Below are 21,389 nucleotides of genomic sequence, written 5' to 3'. Positions count from 1 at the left end.
TTGATTATTTTCATTTATATTAAACTGAAGTCTTACTATACTGCACGTTATAGTAAGACTTCATAAGATTTCCATAATTTTTAATAATGAACCATGAAGGAATGAAGTAGGTTAGATAATCCAGGAATCATGCTCCACAGACTAAATATTGTATTTTCTTTCTCACCGTTAATACTATGCATCTTTTGGCTGCTACTTATGTTACTTAGTTTTAATTATAATCTTCTGCAATGAGCCTGGTGACTTTAGAGGCCTTGAAATGATATTTATGGTCATTAAATGTTATCATACCATTTTCATGCAATGAAATTTATTAGTATAGCTAGTAAATTTTTAAAATTTCCTTTAAGGAAATTACAATATGATTTTAATATATAAGCTGACAGTGTATTGCTCATGAAAATGTGTTGTTTGCAGTGAATGTTGGTTACTAAATAGAAGATAATGTTTGCATTGTGTTTCCTCAGTAGATGACATGTTTTTTTATATCTGAGCATCATCAGGTGAAAGATGACCATATAAAATGTGATCATAAATCAAGATGTGCAGTATAATTAGATACTTACGTAGTGATGATCATCTCTGCGTTTTTTTTTTTGTTTTTTTTAATCAACCCCATACATCTTGAGCATTACAGCATGACATTGCCTTGTTTTATCTCTTGAGACCTATAATATGATATGACTATGTGTAGGCAAGTGAGGTATAGACAAGGCTTGGGGAGGCTATGTGTAGACAAGGCTGAGAGGTGGGGGAGATAAAGAGCTTGTGTTTCAAAATCTTCCATGTGAAGAAATTTGGATGTTTAACTTCCAAAAAATGGAAACTACTCCTTAGAGATCCCAGTTTCAACCATAGTTGCCAGCAGCATTTCACCTTGTAATGATACTCATTCGTCCCCATCTCCTTAGTTTGCATCATCTTTGTGTGTTGTTACAAGTTTTATATTATACTCCCTGAACAGGTCTCGGTGACTGAGATGAATTATTGCATGAATTAGTGTTTTTAATCTTTTGCTGGTGTTGTTTTAATTCCATTAAGACTCAGATATGATATGTAGAGTGAAAGAAGAGGATTAGTTTAAAGAGTTTGAAGCTGAAGGAAAAAAAAACAAACTACCCAATGTTTTCATTGTTATTCACAATTTATAAAATTAGTGTGTGTGTGTGTGTGTGTGTGTGTGTGTGTGTGTGTGTGTGTGTGTGTGTGTGTGTGTTAAAGATACCAAGAAATTTTATACTTGGTTTTTAATCCTTATCCCAAGTAAGCAAAACAATGTTTTGCATGTGAAGTATATTCACATCTAAGCTACTTGTATACAGAGGCTAATGACTTCGTATCACTTGCCGTAGTATGTATCTCATAATGCAAAGCACACACCCCATTTGGGCATGTATAATGCAATGCATGATGAGAAGGGTCACTACCAAGACCAGTTTCGACCTTTATCTGGGTGCCAGACTTAGGAGAAATACCAAGATTGGAGTAATGCAGAAGTCATAGGTCATATTAATAAGGTCAAACACCTTTTGTCTACTTGTATATGAGATATATATATGACTTCTGCATTACTCCAACCTTGGTTTCTCTCCTGGGTCTGGCTCCCACTGATGAGACCTCAATAAAGGTTGTAACTGGTCTGGGTAATGGCCCTTCCCATCATGCATTGCATTATACTTGCCCAAAAGGGGGGTATGCTTTGCATTATGGAATACATACTAAGGCAAGTGATATGAAGTCATTAGCCTCTATATACAAGTAGCTTAGACATGAATATATTTCACGCACTAAACATTGTTTTGCTTACTTGGGATAAGGATTAAAAACCAAGTATAAAATTTTTTGGTATCTTTAACGTATAATACACCCAATGTAAAAACGCTTTCTACATATATATATATATATTGCTACTAGAGGATTACTATTTTTTATTTATTTATTCTTATTATTTCATGACAACTCCAAGGAGTCCAAAGACTCATCAAGGAAGGGCATCTACTCTACAAATCTCCATCGCTTAATTCACTAACTACAACAACCACTGCTACCATCATCATCTACACCAAAGCCATGTGCTGCCCACCACCACTAGTATTTTTTGTCTGTAAATTGCATGTATTCTGAAGGCTGATTTGTCTGCATGCAGAATGAAAAACTCAAGTTTCTGGGAGAAAAAAAAAAATCTTACTAGTGTAATAATTGGATATTGTTTGCATTTCTCTATAATATTGTTTATTTTTGGTAGTTTAGTATGCCTACATTATTGCTGGCTTTATGGATTTCTTACTGACTTTTTTAATTGAATTTTTGAATCTTGACTTAAACACACAGTGGCAGTACAAACGAGATCTGCACGCCGTGCGGCATGAAGATTAAATGCTGTTAACCATGTAGAAAATGGTTCAGTGTCATACGTGCAGCATGTATGCATGGCGAAATGTGAAAGATTTTTTTTTTTACTAAGATAAAGAGCCAAAGGCTTCATTTTGGCAGTGCAAAATTATAAAGTGGATATGAGATCAGCATTATTTCAAAGCCAAATAGTAGAAAAACTATGAAAGTGTAAAAAAAATAAATTGACCAGAGAGCTTAGCTTACGGGAATGCTCACCGGCATTCACGAGTTGCCTTAGCAGACTACTTAGAAAATACGGGGCCACCCAATCATCTATATATTTGCTTTCTATTAGTCCATTATTCATTATCTATATGGATCACATTATGAAGGAAAGTGGTATTAAACATGATATCAAAATTGGAGATGTTAATGTCAGCTCTTTGCTTTATGCGGATGATGTTATACTTCTAAATAAATCTGCTACAAGTCTGCAAGATTCTCTGACTACATTGAATAGCTGTTGTAATAGATATGGTATGAAGGTCAGCAATAAAAAGACAAAGACAATGAAAATAGGCAGAATCATTGAAAATGTCAACTGTGTTGTGAATGGAGAACCTGTGGAACAAGTAAAACATTTCAGCTATTTAGGCACGATTTTTACTGAAGATGGTAAATTAAATATAGAAATAGACAACAGAATCATCAAAGCTGGTATGGTGGGAAGTCAATTGAATAAATTCATATGGAATAAAAGAGAAATTAGTCGGAACACTAAATTAGCTGTATACAAGACAGTGTTCAAACCAGTTTTAACTTATGGATCTGAGAGCTGGGTCAGAAGTAAAACACTTGACCAAAGACTAGAGACCACAGATATGAGAGTCCTGAGAAAGATTATAGACGTGAACAGATGCCATCAATGGTAGTATCATATTAAAAACGAGGATATTAGGAAAGAACTTGACATTGTCAGCATCCAGGAATGCGTTAGCAGAGCTAATCTCAGTTGGTATGGTCACTTGAACAGAATGGGCAAGGAAAGATTAGCAAAACAAGTGTTCTCTGCCAGGTTGGCAGCAAAACGACCCAGAGGAAGACCAAGATATAGGTGGATTGATACGGTACAAAGTGCTTTAGATGATAGAAATATAAAATCTGATAATGTTGGAGTCTTGACAAGTAACAGACTGATTTGGAGGAAAATTGTAGATAGGAAATTAATAATGATGTAATTTTTTTCATGTAGTACTATCATATCCTGTACACCCCTTGAGGGTACATGGCAGGAATTTGATGATGATGATAGTCCATTTTGATAAGGTTTCACTGGCCTGACAGCTGTTTTGAACTGGTTGGTTGGTTCTCTTCAGAGTCCAGGCAGAAACCTTAAGAGACTCTTTTTCAAAAACTCTTGTTCAGCACTTAGGGACTTGAAATGTTGTAGAGGTTGGTATGTAAAAGTACTTACTAAATTAAAAAGAGCCAAAAGGCTTCAGTTCGGTGATGCAAAATTATATAATTAAAGTGGATATTAAATACAGCATTATTTCAAAGCTGAATGTAGAAAGCAGCTACATTCTATCTTGATTCTATCTATATTCTACATACTATCTTGAGGTTTCTACCTAGTCTCTGAGGAGAACTAACCAGTTCGAAACATTTGTCAGGCCAGTGAAACCTTATCAGAATGGACTAATAGAAAATGAATATATAGAAGCTTGGGCAGTGTATGTTTTCTAAGTAGTTGGCATTAAGGCAACTTGTGAATGCCAGTGAGTGTATTCCTATAAGCTCTCTGGTCAACTTATATTTTACAAAACTTTCATAGTTTCTACATTTGGCTGCTAAATAATGCTGGATCTGATATCCACTTATGTGAAAGACATGTTTCTGGACAGACAATAGTAGATGAGAGAAAGTATAGATTTGTAGAAAGTGCAATATTTTGCTAGACTAAGAATTGTTAGTGAATGCAAAACAGACTGAAGGAATGAAAATTAGTGTAAATGAAAGAAACATAAACAGAATGAATGCTAGTGAAATTGAGGGATTGAAAGAATGCAAAATGAAGAAACAAAAATAAATGATATGGAAGTGAAAGAAAGTGGGAATGAAGAAACGGAAGAAACATGCAGTAAAACGAGAGGTTTCAAGACCATTGGGTGCTTTGGATGGAAAGACCTGGGTTTGAATTCTGTCTTCATAGGATGTGAAGAATCTTTAGCAGTTCGACTGAGGTGGCAGGGTTTTTCATCCCATAGCAGTCAAACTGGTCATTAGAACACATGCAATTAATGGACATATGAGTAACGACACTGGCCTCGTAGCCTGAATTGCTTTGACCGTAAATCCTAATAAACCAAACCATCCAGAAGGTAAAATGAGCAGGATAATTCATGCTGTGGATATGAAGAGAAAACGAGCAAGAGAGTTAGTGGTGGTCACGGGAACAAATGATTTTGCGTTTGTATTTTTTTATTATATCTGATTCACACACAGACGATCACAAGATATATAAACAGATTAGTGGTGTGTGGTCAAGAGGGAAAAAAAAAAGGAATCTGATCATATTTTGTTTGAATAGCTGATGGTCGTATGCTTTGAGGACAGCAGAGTGGACAATGCTCTTCCAAAGAACAGAAGTAGATGGAATGAAAGAGGAGGTAGTGGAGTTGGTTTGGTGAGTTTCAAGGTGGACTGTAAAAGGGTGTTGGTTACCATTGGCACTTGTTCTAATGATTTTAGAGGAATAATAGTGGTCAATTCAGCAGAGTATTATCCCTGAAAGTATCTAGAAGAAGCACAAGTTGTAAACCTAATGTTTGTGAGAGAGGGATTGCTCTCTTCTGGATAGATTCAAGTTCTTAGAGAGGATTTGGGATTTGTATTGAGTTAGCAGTTGTGAAGGTATCAAGTAATGTTTTCTGCTATAAAGTACACCAAGTTTTTTAGTAGAGAAGCTATAGCTGAAATGTGTTTGTACCAGGAAAGATCAGAGGTGTAAGCAATGTAAGGATGGATATCTGGAGGTTACTGAGGAGAGTGAAAGGTAATGGTTTAAATGGGAAAGGTTGTCTTTGTGTTGCCCAGGTATAACGATGACAAGCTGAGAGACAGAGAACCAAAATCATGAAGGATATGCTGGCAGAGCTGTGTGAGGAGAAGGAAGTGCAGTTTATAATAAGTTTAGTTTAATCCTTTATCCAAGTGTGAGCAAACAAAGTTTGTGCCTGTAGGACTGGGGTAAGGTAGTGCAACACCAGGCAATTCATTGCAAAGGTGGAGAAAGCTCTCATCACTCCTATCAGTATTTCCCATAATGCAAAGCACATCTCCTTGCGGATGGCGAAACTGGTATGGGTAGTGGCCCTTGTCTTAATGCATAGCATTAAGACAAGGGCTACTACCCATACCGGTTTCGACCTTTATTGAGGTCTCGTCAGTGGGAGCCAGGCCCAGTAGTGGAGATACAAAGGCAGAAGCAATGAGAGGTCATCCTATCCTATAGGAGTTGCCAAAGAGTGTGCAACCTTATTATTAAATTACTCTGGATTCAGAGAAAGATGTTGAGAGTTTATTTTTCACTTGGTTAGACTATAATAAGTTTAGTTTAATCCTTTATCCAAGTGTGAGCAAACAAAGTTTGCGCCTGAAAGTATCTTCAGGACTGGGTAAGGTAGTCCAACACCAGGCAACTCGTTGCAAAGGTGGAGAAAGCTCATCACTCCTATCTCAGTATTTCCCATAATGCAAAGCACATCTCCTTGCGGATATGTGTAATGCTATGCATTAAGATACTGGTGTTGCACTACCTTACCCCAGTCCTGAAGATACTTTCAGGTGCAAACTTTGTTTGCTCACACTTGGATAAAGGATTAAACTAAACTTATTATAGTCTAACCAAGTGAAAAATAAACTCTCAAAGAAGTGCAGTTTGTAGATGTGTGTCTCAGGAGTTTTTTGATGGCAAAATGATGTTAATGGATGAAAGTGGGCAATTGGCAACTGCTGCAGAGGACATAGTCAAGGTATTCAGTTAGCAGTTCATCAGGGTGTTTGATCCTCAGTATGAAATCGGAAGCTCAAGTGTAGAGAAATAAATGAGAGACTTACTTGTGAGCGAGCAAAAATTATATGAAGAGTTATAAGCTAAATGTCTGTAAGGCAATAGGACTTGATAATATATCACCTTGTGTCTTAAGAGAATATTCCAGGGAATTAGCATCAGTCTTAGCCTACCTCTTTAACAAGTTTTGCAATAGCACAATCCCAGAGGAGTTAGAGAGGTAAAGTTGTTCCACTTCAGTAAGGCTACAAATTATAATCCAATCTGTATATCTGGATTTGTATTGGGTTGGCAAATAAGTTTGTTCGGTTTTTCAGAGTGGAATGTTTATTTAATATATATAATACATATTAGTCAGTTATATATTGACACTCTTTATCAATGATCTCTTGCCATCTGTCCACCAACTTCATTATGCCATGTTCATAAAACTCCTGAGATTTTATGTCCTCGCATCCCAAAGACCAGTTACAACTTTAGTCAGCGTTCTCTGGAACCTTTCCAATATATCCTCATCAGCATGAAAACCAGGAGACCAAATCTGTGCACAGTAATTTATACAATTTTATACAATGGAACCAGAACCTCTTTATATCTACAAGTTAAGGTCCTCTGCATCATTGCCATAATCTGATGTGATGTCTTCACAACTTTTGCAATGTGATCAGTGAAATTCAGTTTCACTGGCGAAAAACTGATCCAGGTGTCTTTTGACAGCCTCCTCATTAGCGAAGGTTTTCCTCTTCAGAAAATTCTGCAACGATTGGAATAAGTGGTAATTGGAAGGTGCCAGGTCTGGTGAATACGGAGGATGCGGCAAAACATTCCAGCCAAGGTGTAATAATTTACTCCGGGTTGTTAACGATGTGTGGGGTCTGGCGTTGTCATGGTGAAAGACAACTCCTTTCCGATTTGCCAATTCAGGACATTTTGTGCTAATTGCGTGGGCCAATTGCGTTAACTATGAGCAATAGACAGTTGAATCAGTCGTTCTGCCTGACAGTAACACCTTGTAGTGGACAACACCTTTATAATCCCACCACACAGAGAGCATGATCTTCTTTGGGTGCAATCCCGCTTTCGAGGTTGTTTGCGGTGGTTCGCTCTTGTGCCCCAATGATCTTTTACATACCACGTTATTGTACACAGCCCTTTTTCATCTCCTGTAATCATCCGCTTCAAAAATGGGTCATTTTCTTGGCAATGTCACAGCAAATCACAGATGGATGTGCGAGCAGTCAATTCTTGCTGCATCCAAACATTGAGTTTTGAAACATATCTCAGCTTGTGCAAATGGTTTCAATGCTTGTATGGGATATGTTCAGTACTGCAGCAATCTCCTGCACTGTTTGTGACGGATTTTTGATATCCTTCACAACACTCAAATCAACCTCGGTCGGGTGCGAGGCGCATCACTGACGTCAAAATCTCCAAAACAGAATTTGGCATACGCATTCTGTTACGGCACCATCCCCATATGCGCTGCATATTTTTTTATGGGCCTCCGTGTTTGCCTTTTTTGAATTAAAAAAAAGCAAAATATGCCAGTAGTGTATGTTATTTCCTTTCATTTCTAAAAATATGTTACACACATGCAGCTGAAGTAGGCCAAATGAAAATTCACTGAATGGTTATGTGAAATGTCGCCTTTCAGCTGTGCAATAGCGTTGCACGGTAGCGCAACAATAATGAAGGGCTAAGCAGCGTAAACATGTACTAACCCATAAACCGAACGAACTTATTTGCCAACCCAATAGTTAAGGTGTTGGAGAGGTTGGTGAGAGAATGGATATAGAGGTTGGTTGAAATCAGTGGTATTATTTGTGCTCGTCTACATGGATCTTTTAAAGGGAGGCTTTTTTTTTCCCAGCATGCTTACGTACTACTGTATATATTGAATGTATTGGACAAAGGAGATGCATATATCGTATACTTAGAATTTGTAAAGGCATTTGACAAATTGCCACACCACTAGTTGGTAACTAAACTGGAGCAGATGAGATTGAATGTTGAATTGGATAGCCATCTGGCTCTCCGATAGGTATCAGGAAGTTGTGTGTGTGTGAGTACAGTATCCTTGGAAGAAGAGAGTCACTATGCCACAATGATCTGTCTAGGAACCATTTTGACTTGGTATATTAATGATATTGGGATAGAATTAACTGGTGATATACAACCGTTTATGCAAAACTCAGTAGAGTCATGAGGAATCAAGCAGATGTCATAGCCTTACAGGATTTGAATAGATTGTATGAGTGGGGAACAGTATGGAACTGTGTTCAGTATTGCAAAGTTAAGGTTCTGAAATTTGGTGGGGAAATTTTGGAGGAAGTCGAGGAGATAACAGACCTTAGAGTGGTGGAGGTGGACAAGGATATGAATTTCACCGATCACATTGCACAAGTTGTGAAGACATCACATCAGATTATGACAATGATGCAGAGGACCTTAACTTGTAGATATAAAGAGGTTCTGGTTCCATTGTATAAAATTGTATAAATTACTGTGCACAGATTTGGTCTCCTGGTTTTCATGCTGATGAGGATATATTGGAAAGGTTCCAGAGAACACCAACTAAAGTTGTAACTGGTCTTTGGGATGTGGGATATGAGGACAGATTGAGAGAATGTAGTTTACAAAGCCTTGTAAACTATCATGCCCTGAACACTCTACATAGAATTGACTGGAAAAGTACCTGTTGTTTACATCACACTAAAACATGGTATGAAAATAAATTTAAGGAGGCCTGTGAGATTCTTATCAATCACCCTAATCTTAACAATAATGGTGGTCTAAAAAAAGCATATGGAAGGCACATATTCTACCCACTTAACCTTTCTCCCTAAGAGTTAATTATGAATAGGACCATAGGTAATCCAGGATCCTAAATCTAATATATCAATTGTCATGTTAAATTAAGACATAGTTTTTACTGTAACAAAACTATCTATATGAAAAATTGTTTCTCTGATGTTGTCTTAAATAGAATAGAGCTTTGATGTAGTTAATTTATTTCATTTATTTATTGTAATTTTATTTTATTTTCACTAGAGGTCAGGCCAATTGAATAACCGTTGATTAAATCATTGTCTCTTCAGCATACTGTGTGAAATGTAATTTAACTTGTCTCTATATATATGTGTATACTCCAGATGATGACCTTATATGAAGGACGAAACGTTGGGAAATTAAAATAATTATTTATAAAATGGTTGTAGAGTCCATAATTTGTATAAAATGAATGCTGATCATCGTGTAACACTAAAACACAAATAAATTGAATTTATTATTTTTTTTTTCTCTCATTGCATAACACATAATAAACATATTAGCCATAAAAGAAGATTCAAGAAGGGATGGTAGGCAGTAATATATTTAACTCCAAATTAGTAATTTGGCAAATTGGCTGCTGATATTTTGGTCCCATTGGAGCCCGAAAGTTTGTGCATGTATATCAATTTCAAATGTAAAAAAAAATCAACAGAGTTATCTAAATTTATTAAAGACAAAGTGTCTGTGGAAATCCATTTCGTGTGCAAATTAGTCAGTCATTTAAAAGTAAGAAGTGTTTGGAGAACATTATGAAGTTTTATGAGCAACATGACCCTCAAGTTCAGAGAATTTCTGAAGTTTATTTACTTTATTTGTAGTCAGATGTAATAACAGTGTCCACTTTTCGGCAATTCTGACTCCTTTACATTTTTCTTGAACCCTCGCCACTATATCCAAGAAAATGTTAAAAAGATTCAGACAAAGAGAGTGCACTTACACGACACTCTTTTTATTGTTATTATTATTATTATTAAACTGTCTATTTATTAAATTAATTATTAAATTGTTATACTGTCTATTTCTATATTGTTAGTGTACTATTATGTTTATCATTAGAGGATTTGTAGAAGCTTTAATATTGATCAAGATATTTCTGTAAGAAATATCATTTGTGTTGAATTCCTGTTGAAGTCTGTTCTGTTGAAATCTTCAGGGATCCCAGATTTTCTTGTTACAAAGCAGACAGCATTTAAGAATTTATCCATTCACAGATGTAAAATGAAAGGAGTTTATTTATTTTTTTACTTTCCTGATATCAGCCAGTGCGCACATCTTGAACTTTCTTGTCAAAATTTTAAGATCAACTTGAAATGTAGGTAGTTATGTTACCTATATGTGCTTGAGTAGTTTTTGACATGGCACTTTCTTTTCCCACACAAGTGACCAGTTTAAGTTCATTTCTCTCTCTCTCTCTGATTGGAGAAACTTTATTAAGCATTTTCATGTGTAACTAGATTGTTTTATGACAGACATGGCATAGTCTTTGTCCTTTTGAGGATCCTAGATTTTCCTGTTACAAAGCAGACACAGTGTTTAAGACTGTATTCATCCACAGATGTAAACAATTCTACTGATCATCATCATCTGTTTTCTGTCCACTAGCCTCTCTCTCAAAGTCCTCCATTCAGTTCTATCTTGAGGTTTTCTATGCCACTGAGTTCCAGCCATCTCTTTGGTCTTCCTATAGCTCTCTTTCCATCTCTGAGATACCATTCAGATATCAACTTTGTCCAATTTTAAGTGTCACTCTTGAAGTATGACTTGCTCATTGCCATTTGGCTGTTATAATGTCTCTCACTCTAATCTGAGCTCTGATCCACGTAGGGTGCTTTCTATCTAGAATGGTAATACTGACTAATGATCCCATATTTTCCTCTGGGTAATCCTCAACTTGTTGGTCAATTTTTTTTAGTCCAAGTCCATGTTTCACTTCCATATGTCATGACTGGAAGTATACAACTGTCGATTTTTTTTTTTTTTTTTTTTTTTTTTTTAAGGCAGATTGGGATGTTTCATTTGAGTGCTTCACAATGTTTTCCAAAAGCTATTCAAGCAAGTTGATTACTATGTGTGATTTCTTCTTCACAGTCTCCTGTACTTAGACCTTTTGTCCTGGGTTAACATAGGACGTTTTTATATCGATTTCCTGGTGTTCCATTTGAATTGACCTTTTGGTGAGTGCTTATTATACATTATTTTTGTTTTGGCTTTGTTTATATTAATTCAGTGATCATTTGTTGAAGTTGCAGAGTTTCCTAAAAGAAAAATGTCATCAGTGAATTGTAGGTGATTTAGTTCTTTCCCATTTACCCATAATTCCTCTATTTTTCCAATCCAGGTTTTTATAAATTTCTTCCAGGGCTGCTGTAAATAATTAAGGTGAAATGGCGAAATGGCATCTCCTTATCTAACTTCTTTTTTTTTAATAGAAAATTTCATATTTGTTCTTGATTTTATAGTTGTAGTTGAATTTTTATGTATATAGCTAAGTATATCAATGTAGTTTTTTTCATTTTTTTCTTGATTTTTAAGAGCTTCTAAAATAGCTAATGTTGAGATTGAATCAAATGTCTTTTCAAAATCAATAAATGCCATACCTAAAGGTTTTTGGTATTAATTTTTCTTTTCAATGATTTGTCTTATTACATATATCTGATTAATAGTGCTGTAATTTTTTCTTATTCTTGCTTGTTCTGGAGGTTGGCAAAAATTTGTTTATTTTGTATTCTGTTGTTAATGATTTTTGTAAAAATTTCCTCCACTGATAGTCCTGATCAGTGGAGGAAAGTCCTGATAGCTAAAAATAGGTTGATAGATTATAGTTCATTGATGTAAGTGAAATAATTTAATAAAGGTAAGATATGGACATATACACGATATGAAAATGTTTATATTGCAACCAAAAAAATTCTTGTGAAAATAGGGGGAGAAAATGTTCAAATCAATTAGAAATTGTAATTTTTATCTTATGATAGAAAATAATTTATTTTCTTCTGCAATATAGGTAGTTGTAGATGAGGATACTTCTAAAGTGTGGACAGTGTATGATGCAGGACCAAGAAATATTACATGTCCACTTGTCTGTTTACCTCCAGTCAGTGGGACAGCTGATACATTTTTTCGTCAGATCATGGCACTAACAGCAAGAGGATATAGAGTAATTTCGGTCAGTTTGTCTATGATAATGTTTTGATCTTAGAATGTCAGTAGGATACTATCATACCACATGTCATGTTAAGTAAAAAAAACAAAACAAAATGTTTAATTACCCAAGTCATAAAATTTAAAGTTCTTATCTTTTGTATTAAATGAGATCATGTAATTCCATTAGAATAGATGAAAAATTTTACATTATTACTGACTTTCTATTGACAGTTTTTCTTAAAATTGGTCCTGCTATTATTCTCTCCTGCCATCATAGCATTAGTTACCTGTTTTGATGAATTTTCCTCAACACAATTCTTCATTATTTGTTTCAAGTGACCATACCACCTTAGATAAACTCTGCTGTCTCATTCAGTATTAAATATGTCAGGTTGCTTCATAATGCCTCCATTTTTAATATGACTCTGCCATCGATACATCCATATATGTGGACATCTGCCTCAGTGAACATAAAAAATGCATCCGGCACTATTGTTATTGCAAGGCAGGTCTAGCAGACCATACCTTGGACACTCCAGCACACAGGATCAATTGGAAAAAAACAAATTGCTTAGGACTAATTAGGACTTTAGTCTTGTGTTGTACATTACAATTGTTTAAACTAGTCCCGTTGTTACACTGGATTGTTGTTTCACTTGTGACAAACTGTTTTTGTGCTCTGAAGATGCTGGATAGAATACCAGCGAAATATCAGCAATAAGTAAATAAATAGTTATTTTCTTATCAGTCTATGTTCTCATCTGTACTGTTAAAAATAAATCAATATGTGATCGGTATAGATGAGTCTTTATCTTTCATGTGATTCTGCAACAAACTATCTCACTTTGGGCATCCTCAATTCTAACTGCTGATTTACAACTTAAATATAAACTATATTGGTTTGTATAATGTCCCATTTACACCATATATTTGTAGTGTTTTGAATAGCTTTCTCTTGCTCTTTATGATGTATTTTCCAGATTTATAAACTTAAATATAAGTCATTGTTATATTCCCTTGATTTCTCAACTGTTTGTCCTAAAGAGAAAATCTGATTCTACAACCCCAGTTTTGCTTGAACCTAGATTGTTCTTTGCCAAGTTTATTTACAATTTTTCTTAGCCTCTTCTCAGTTTTTTCCAAAATATTCTCAAGTTACTCTTGTACAATATTCCTCATGTCTCTCTCTTCCACACTTTTTCTTACCCTTTGCACACAAACGGTAAGAAAGGTGACTAGGCTGTTATTACCTCATTGAAAGATGGTGTAGAGATTAGTTTTGGGGACATTTGCTGACATGATCTTGAAGCTTGATGTTTGAGAACTGCAATTATTATTATTATTATTACGGGCGACTCCAGGGAGTCCTTAGACTCATCGAGGGAGGCCCTAAACATCATGTCCACACAACTATACAACATTCTCACAGTATGTATCATACCTTGCCTTGAACTCACTCACTGTCCTAGTACCCACAGCAGACTCTGGCAACTTATTCTACTTATTTATCTCTCTAAAAGTAAAGAACCCAGCTCTAACACTCTTGCCCAGCTTCCATAGATGTCCCCTAGTTCTCCCACCACCAGTCCTGATCTCAAAAATATCCTCTGAATTAATACTGTAGAAACCCTTTAGAAATTTAAATTTCTCAATCATATCTCCCCTTTTCCACCTATCAACCAATTTCTGCAACTCACAAATCTTCAACCTGTTCTCATTAGGTTCATTCCATAGACCTACTATCATCTTGGTCACTCGCCTCTGGATCATCTCCACCTCCTCCCCATCAAGAAGAAACCTAGGTGACCAAATCTGGGCACAGTAGTCGAGATGAGGTCTCATCAAGGCTCAGTACAGAGGAACAATAACTTGCTTGTCTCTGCTCGTCAAAGTATTTTTCAACAACCAAATGAGTTGATGAGCCGATTTAGCCACTTTTGCAATGTGCTCCCTAAACTTCATCTCCCTATCTACCAACACTCCTGAGTCCCTGGCCTCATCATTCTCCTGGAGTACAGTTCCACCAATGTGGTATACTGCTGCTAATCTTTTCACCCCAAAATGCATAACCTTACATTTTGTCACATTAAATTGACATCCATTCTCCTTATCCCAGGACTCCAATCTTTCCAAATCGTCCTGCAAAATTTTGACATCTTCTGCATTCACTATTGCCCTATCCAACTTTGCATTATCAGTGAACAAATGAACTGTTCCTCTTAGATCCTTCCCTATATCATTAATGAACAAATTAAACAGCAGTGGTCCAAGAACAGAACCCTGAGGCACACCACCTTTACAGGCTGTCTTTTGGACTCTACTCCTAAATAAACTACTCTCTGATATCTCTCCATCAACCACCCACCTATCCATCTCACCAACCCTATATCTATTCCCATATGTTGCAGTTTAGAATTCCATGTGGTATCCTGTCAAATGCCTTAGCCAGGTCCAGCAGTATCACTGTAAACCCATTACCCTTATCCAGTTCAGCCGTCACTGTGTTATAAAACTTGAGCAAGTTGCTGAGGCATGATCTACCCTTCTTAAAGCCATGCTGTCTCCTGTACAGTATCTCATTTTCATCAATCCATTCCTGTATTTTTCCCTTGACTACTTTCTCCAAGACCTTGACAATGACTCCTGATATGCTGATCGGTCGGTAATTTGCAACAGTAGTCTTGGATCCTCCTTTATGCAGTGGAACTATTTTCCCCTCTTTCCACACCTTTGGGACTAAACCAGACCCGATGTTTGTGATATGAGTGGAGAGCGCTATTATCAACAAAGTTGTGAGAGATTTTAAGTCAGATTTTTCTTGTATGCCGAGATCTGTGGAGTTTCCATAATTAAACATTCACACATTTGCCACAGTAGAAAAAATATTTATTTTACAAATATTTCATTTTATGTATATTAAGACATAATCAGTGAGTGCATAGAACAATGGTAATGAATTTGAACAATAAAACAGTACAGCACATGCCAAATATGAATCCCTTTGTAATTCTTGCATGTTTGTTGAATTAAAACTGCTGGGATGAAATGATAATTAAATGAATTATTATAATACAGTCTGTTTGACACAATTGATTATAACAATTTCCAAAACTTTTGGGATGGTCAGGCAGGTGTTGCAATTAAGATTTGGTCCATGAAGTAGAGCTGGGGTACTTTCTTTGAATTGCCTTACATGTCTGTACATAGATCTGTGTAAAAACTTTGTGGTCACTTACTTGCTGCTTTGACTCATAAGGTTTAATGGAAAAAAAGCAGTACAAATCAATAATTAAACATATGTTTAATTAGTCTTATATTTTGTCTGTCACTGAGACATTGTCAGGGAAACGATATAAAAATTGTTAAAAACACATATGGAATTTCAAAAAAACAATAAGTTTAAAAGGATTAGACTGAAAGCCAAACATCTTATGAGGTGCTGTTGAATGGCAGGCCTAAGAATTAAAGTTTCCTCAATCTTGGGAAATTCAATATAATCATATTTATTAAGACAATACTGATCAAGGAATAGAGTATTCAACACTAAATATGAGAATCTTCTTGAATGGCTGGCAACATCAGAATGGAGAACTGGATAATGAGACTTATTTGTGCTTATGGTCCCACAGAAGATTCCCAAGGAAGACATGGAGGAATTTTTTGAGGCATTAGAGAAGGCAGGTGGCACAATGAAAAAGGAAAACTTGGTCCTTGTTGGAGATCTAAACAACAGAGTAGGAAGTCATTACTTTACCAAAATGTTTTGGGAAAATTTGGAGAAAAGTGCAAAGCTAATAATAATGGTAAATACCTGCTGGATTTCTGTTCAGGACATGGATTATTTATTATTAACACTATGTTCCAACATAAAAATGTGCACACATGGAAAGAAGATGCAAGAAATAAGAAAAGTCTCACTGACTAAGTTATAGTTGATAACTATGTTTTCCCACTGGTTCAGGACACTAGAGTATACAGAGAATTTGAAATAGGAAGTGATCACTATTTAGTTTTGAGCAGGTTAAAGTTGAATTTCATATTGAAAAGAAGAGTGTATAAGAAAGTTTTAAAACAAATGGTAAGCAGCTGAAGTAGATGAAATTTGACTAAAAATACTCAAATATGGAGGTATAAAAGTTTTTTCCAATGGATGCATTGCATAATTCAGAAGGCCTGGTTAGAGAGTTAAATTCTAGATGATTGCAGCAGAGCTCTCATAGTACGTTCTATAAAAATGAAAATAAAACTGAATGTGAGAATTACAGAGGTATTTCCCTAACTGAGTGTGTCTGGCAAGATTTATGCAAGTATACTTGAAAAACGGCTATGAACTTTTGTGGAAGGGAATCTTGATGAACAATCTGGATTCAAGCCAAATAGAGTGGTCAGGATCAAATTTTCACTTTAAGACAAATAGTTGAGAAATCATGGGAATATAACATAACAAAGATCTGTATTTAAGTTTTGTGGATCTGGAAAAGGCATATGACAAGGTGCCAAGAGAAAAGCTATTCAAAATGCTACAGTTATATGGTGTCAATAGCACATTTTATCCAGCAATACTTAATCTTTATTTGAGTTGTGGAAATTAGACAGAACACTAAATTAGCTGTGTATATAGCTTATGGATCTGAAAGTTGGGTTAAAAGTAAAACACTTGACCATAGACTAGAGACTGCAGATATGAGAGTCAGGAGAAAGATTTGTGGAGTCAGCAGATTGCATCAGTGGAGTAGCATATTAAAAATGAGGATATTAGGAAAGGACTTGCCATTGTTAGCATTCAGGAATGTGTTAGTAGAGCTAAGCTCAGGTGGTATGGTTACTTAAATGGAATGTGAGTGGAAAGATTAGTAAAACAAGTGTTCTCTGCCAGGTTGGCAGAAAAAAAAATAAAGGAAGACTATGATGTAGATGGATTGATACAGTAAAAAGTGCCTTAAAAGACAGAAATAAATCTGAAGATGTTGGAGTCTTGACAGATAACAGATTAATTCGAAAGAAAATTGTTGATCGCAAGTTAGTCATGGTGAGTTTTTCACGTAATACTATCATAATGTTAGTTTTTTTATATCTGCTGCTCATTCTAAAAAAAGTCTTGCAAATTTACATTTGTTGTGGTGAATTATAGTTTTCTTCCATTTGACTCTGTGTAAGGTATCCAAGATATGGAAAAATGTAAATACTGATGCGGGAAGAAGAAAATACAAAGTATTAAATAATGAACTGAGAAGAGAAACTGATAAAGCAAGAGAGGAATGGTTAAAAACAGAATGTAAAGAAATTGGAGAAATGGAAAAAAGGGGGCGATATGATAAAATGTTTGAAAAAGCAAAAGAAATTACAAATATTAAAAAAAGCATAAGAAATCTGCCATTAGAAGATAAGCAAGGAAAATTGATTTATGATATTGAAATACAGGGTGAAAGATGGAAGGAATACATCGAAGAACTTTATGCAAAAAATGAAAGACCAACAAAAATTGAATTGGAAGAGCAAAAGGAAATTTCAACAGAAGAAAGACTAAAGAGAGAAGTGGAAACAGCAATTAAGGAATTAAAAAGCGGAAAGATGGAAGGAGTGGATGAAATACCTAGTGAAATCCTAAAACAACTGGAGAACAAAGGTATAACAGAAACATGGAAACTCTGCAACCTCATTTACAAAACAGGAGTATGGCCTAAAGATTTCACAGAGAGTATTCTTATACCAATTGAAAAGAAAAGCAATCCTGCCAAGTGCAGTGACTACAGAACTATAAGCATACTCTCACATGCCTCCAAAGTACTGCTAAGAATATTAAATCAAAGATTGTATAATAGAGTGGAGTGGAGTAGTGGAGTAAAAGAAAAGCAATCCTGCCAAGTGCAGTGACTACAGAACTATAAGCATACTCTCACATGCCTCCAAAGTACTGCTAAGAATATTAAATCAAAGATTGTATAATAGAGTGGAGTATTTTCTGGGGGATGATCAGTTTGGATTTAGAAAAGACAGAGGAACCAGAGATGCAATTGGAGCAATGAGGACCATATGCGAAAGGAATATAGAAGTAAATAAAGAAGTTTATATTTGTTTCATCGACCTTGAAAAAGCATTTGACATAGTGAAATGGGAAAATCTGATGGAAATATTATGCAAAATAGGTTTAGATTGGAGAGACTAAAGGTTACTAGCTGAATTATATATGAACCAGATGGCCATAATAAAGACAAAAGTAGGAAAAACTAAAAAATGCGTGATTGGCAGAGGTGTAAGACAGGGATGCTGCCTGTCACCGACGCTCTTCAATATATTTGCAGAAGAAATGATAAAAGAAGCATTTTATAAAGAGGGAAGAGGAATTACTATTGGAGGAAGAACAATACAAAATATTTGATTTGCAGATGATCGAGCAATATTAGCTAATACCGAAGATGAACTACAGCACCTAATGCAAAAATTTGAAAATATATGCAAGAAATATGTTATGAAAATTAACGCAAAGAAAACAAAAGTGATGACAGTCTCCAGGAAACCAATGGAGAAAGTGTAGAGCAAGTGAGACAATACAAATACCTTGGTAGTATAATAGAAGAAAATGGAAAATGTGACATGGAAATAAAAGAAAGAATTAACAAAGGAAAATATGCCTTTTATAGCAAGAAAAATTTGTTTATTAGTAAAATGAATAAAAATCTAAAGAAAAGGCTTATTAAGTGCTATATTTGGAGTATGACCTTATATGGGTCAGAAACATGGACAATTAGGAAGAAAGAAGCTAAAATGTTGGAGGTATTTGAAATGTGGTTATGGAGAAGAATGGAGAAAATAAAGTGGACTGAAAAAATCACCAATGAAGAAGTATTACAAAAAGTTGAAGAAGAAAGGAATTTACTAAAGACCATAAGAAGAAGAAGAAAGCATAACTGGATAGGACATGTATTAAAAGGAGACAGCCTACTGAAAAGAACAATAGAAGGGAAAATTGAAGGAAAGCGACCAAGAGGAAGATGATGACTAATGATGCTTGATGATATAATGGGAACAAGAAGATATCAGGAAATGAAGGAGGAAGCAAGAGACAGAGAAAATTGGGGAAAGAGAATTTGCTGAGTTATACCATTAGACCTGTCAAGAGACAGAACACTAATGATGATGATGATGAAGGTATCCAAGACATGGTCAGCTATACCCAGCTTATCATACTTATGGTGGAAGATATATTTTTTTATATTCCAATGGAGGTATATTCTAGGTAGATGTTTGGAGATTTGCTAGTTTCAACATAAGTGTGTAATATGATATGATAATAAGGAACCCTGTAAACACTTGGAATCCTTGAGAGATCTTAGGAGAGTAGATGTGGGCAGCCAGCTTCAAATGATGTTTAAATGAATTGCAGAGATTGTAGTGTTTAAGAGTTCTGGCTATTTTTTACGAGGTGTCCTGGACATAAGAAGCAGTAATGGCATTACTGTAGGAAGTTTTTGATATTGACACTAAATTGTAATATAAATAAAGAGTTTATTAAAAATAAGTAATAAAAAAACCTGAAAAGTTTCATGCATTGTAAGACTTACATCATCAGGGGTAGTGGTATATAAAAGTTCTACACAACAAAAGTCTATTAACAATTAATTACACATATTAGGTGTTTTTGATAACTTCACAACTGTTAAATATAATTGATAAACCAAAATACAACTCATAAATTCATTACTGTATTCATGTTGGAACATTGCTAGTTATTGCTATCATGTTCTGTGGTATCATGCATTCTGTATCCTAGGTTTGTGGCAGTTAAATTTTGATGCTGCATTCCATTATTCACCAGACCTTGTCCAATAGTTACAGTGTCAAAAAGATCAACAAATTAATTGTTCTTTCCCATTATCTCACATCCCTCTCGACATGCTGATAATGCCATTATTAATACATGTAGGTTTCTGTGGTCTTTATTTGAGTTGTAAGTCAGCAGTTAGAATTGAAGGAAGTACAGGAAGATGGTTTAATGTTAAATCTGGTGTGAGACAAGGATGTACATTACCCCCTCTGTTATTCATTATCTATATGGATCACATTATGAAGGAATGTGGTATTAAACATGATATCAGAATTGGAGATGTTAATGTCAGCTCTTTGCTTTATGCTGGCGATGTTATACTTCTAAATAAATCTGCTACAAGTTTTCAAGATTCCCTGACTAAATTGAATAACTGTTGTAATAGATATGGTATGAAGGTCAGCATTAAAAACACAAAGACAATGAAAATAGGTAGAATTGTTGAAAACGTCAACTGCGTTCTGAACAGGGAACCTGTGGAACAAGTAAAACATTTCAGATATTTAGACACGATTTTTACTGAAGATGGTAAATTAAATATGGAAATAGACAACAGAATCAACAAAGCTGGTATGGTAGGCACTCAATTGAATAAATTCATATGGAATAAGAGAGAAATTAGTCGGAACACAAAATTAGCTGTATACAAGACAGTGTTCAAAGACTAGAGACCGCAGATATGAGAGTTCTGAGAAAGATTAGAGGCATGAAGAGATGGCATCAATGGCAACATCATATTAAAAACGAGGATATTAGGAAAGAACTTGACATTGTCAGCATCCAGGAATGCGTTAGCAGAGCTAATCTCAGGTGGTATGGTCACTTAAACAGAATGGGCGAGGAAAGATTAGCAAAACAAGTGTTCTCTGCCAGGTTGGCAGGAAAATGACCCAGAAGAAGATATAGATGGATTGATATGGTAGAAGTGCCTTAGACGATAGAAATATAAGATCTGATAATGTTGGAGTCTTGACAAGTAACAGACTGATTTGGAGGAAAATTGTAGATAGGAAGTTAGTAATGACGTAAATTTTTCATGTAGTACTATCATATCCCACCCCTTGAGGGTACATGTCAGGAATTTGATGATGATGATGGTGGTGGTTTCTGTGGTTAAGCAGTTCTGTAGGAAGTTTTCGATATTGAGACCACATTGTGATATAAATAAGGAGTTTATTAAAA

The 21,389-nt window shown here is 35.3% G+C and overlaps 1 protein-coding gene across 2 annotated transcripts in view; it reads left to right on the top strand.

The window, feature by feature from the left end:
* The window catches only part of LOC150099887 (maspardin-like), a 174,028-nt gene that overhangs the window by 35,428 nt on the left and 117,211 nt on the right, over nt 1-21,389 (top strand). For both annotated transcript variants that reach the window (XM_090402446.1, XM_090402445.1), the window contains exon 3: nt 12,243-12,404. In XM_090402446.1, coding sequence (XP_090258572.1) covers nt 12,243-12,404 — 162 coding nt within the window. The remainder of the gene's footprint in view (nt 1-12,242; nt 12,405-21,389) is intronic.

The sequence above is a fragment of the Typopeltis vanoorti genome, chromosome 13, assembly GCF_054136105.1.
Source record: "Typopeltis vanoorti isolate ZY-2024b chromosome 13, IOZ_Tvanoo_1.0, whole genome shotgun sequence".
In the NCBI taxonomy this organism is placed as follows: Eukaryota; Metazoa; Arthropoda; class Arachnida; order Uropygi; family Thelyphonidae; genus Typopeltis; species Typopeltis vanoorti.
Note: the sequence above shows the minus strand (reverse complement) of the source record. Positions and strands in the feature narration are given on the sequence as shown.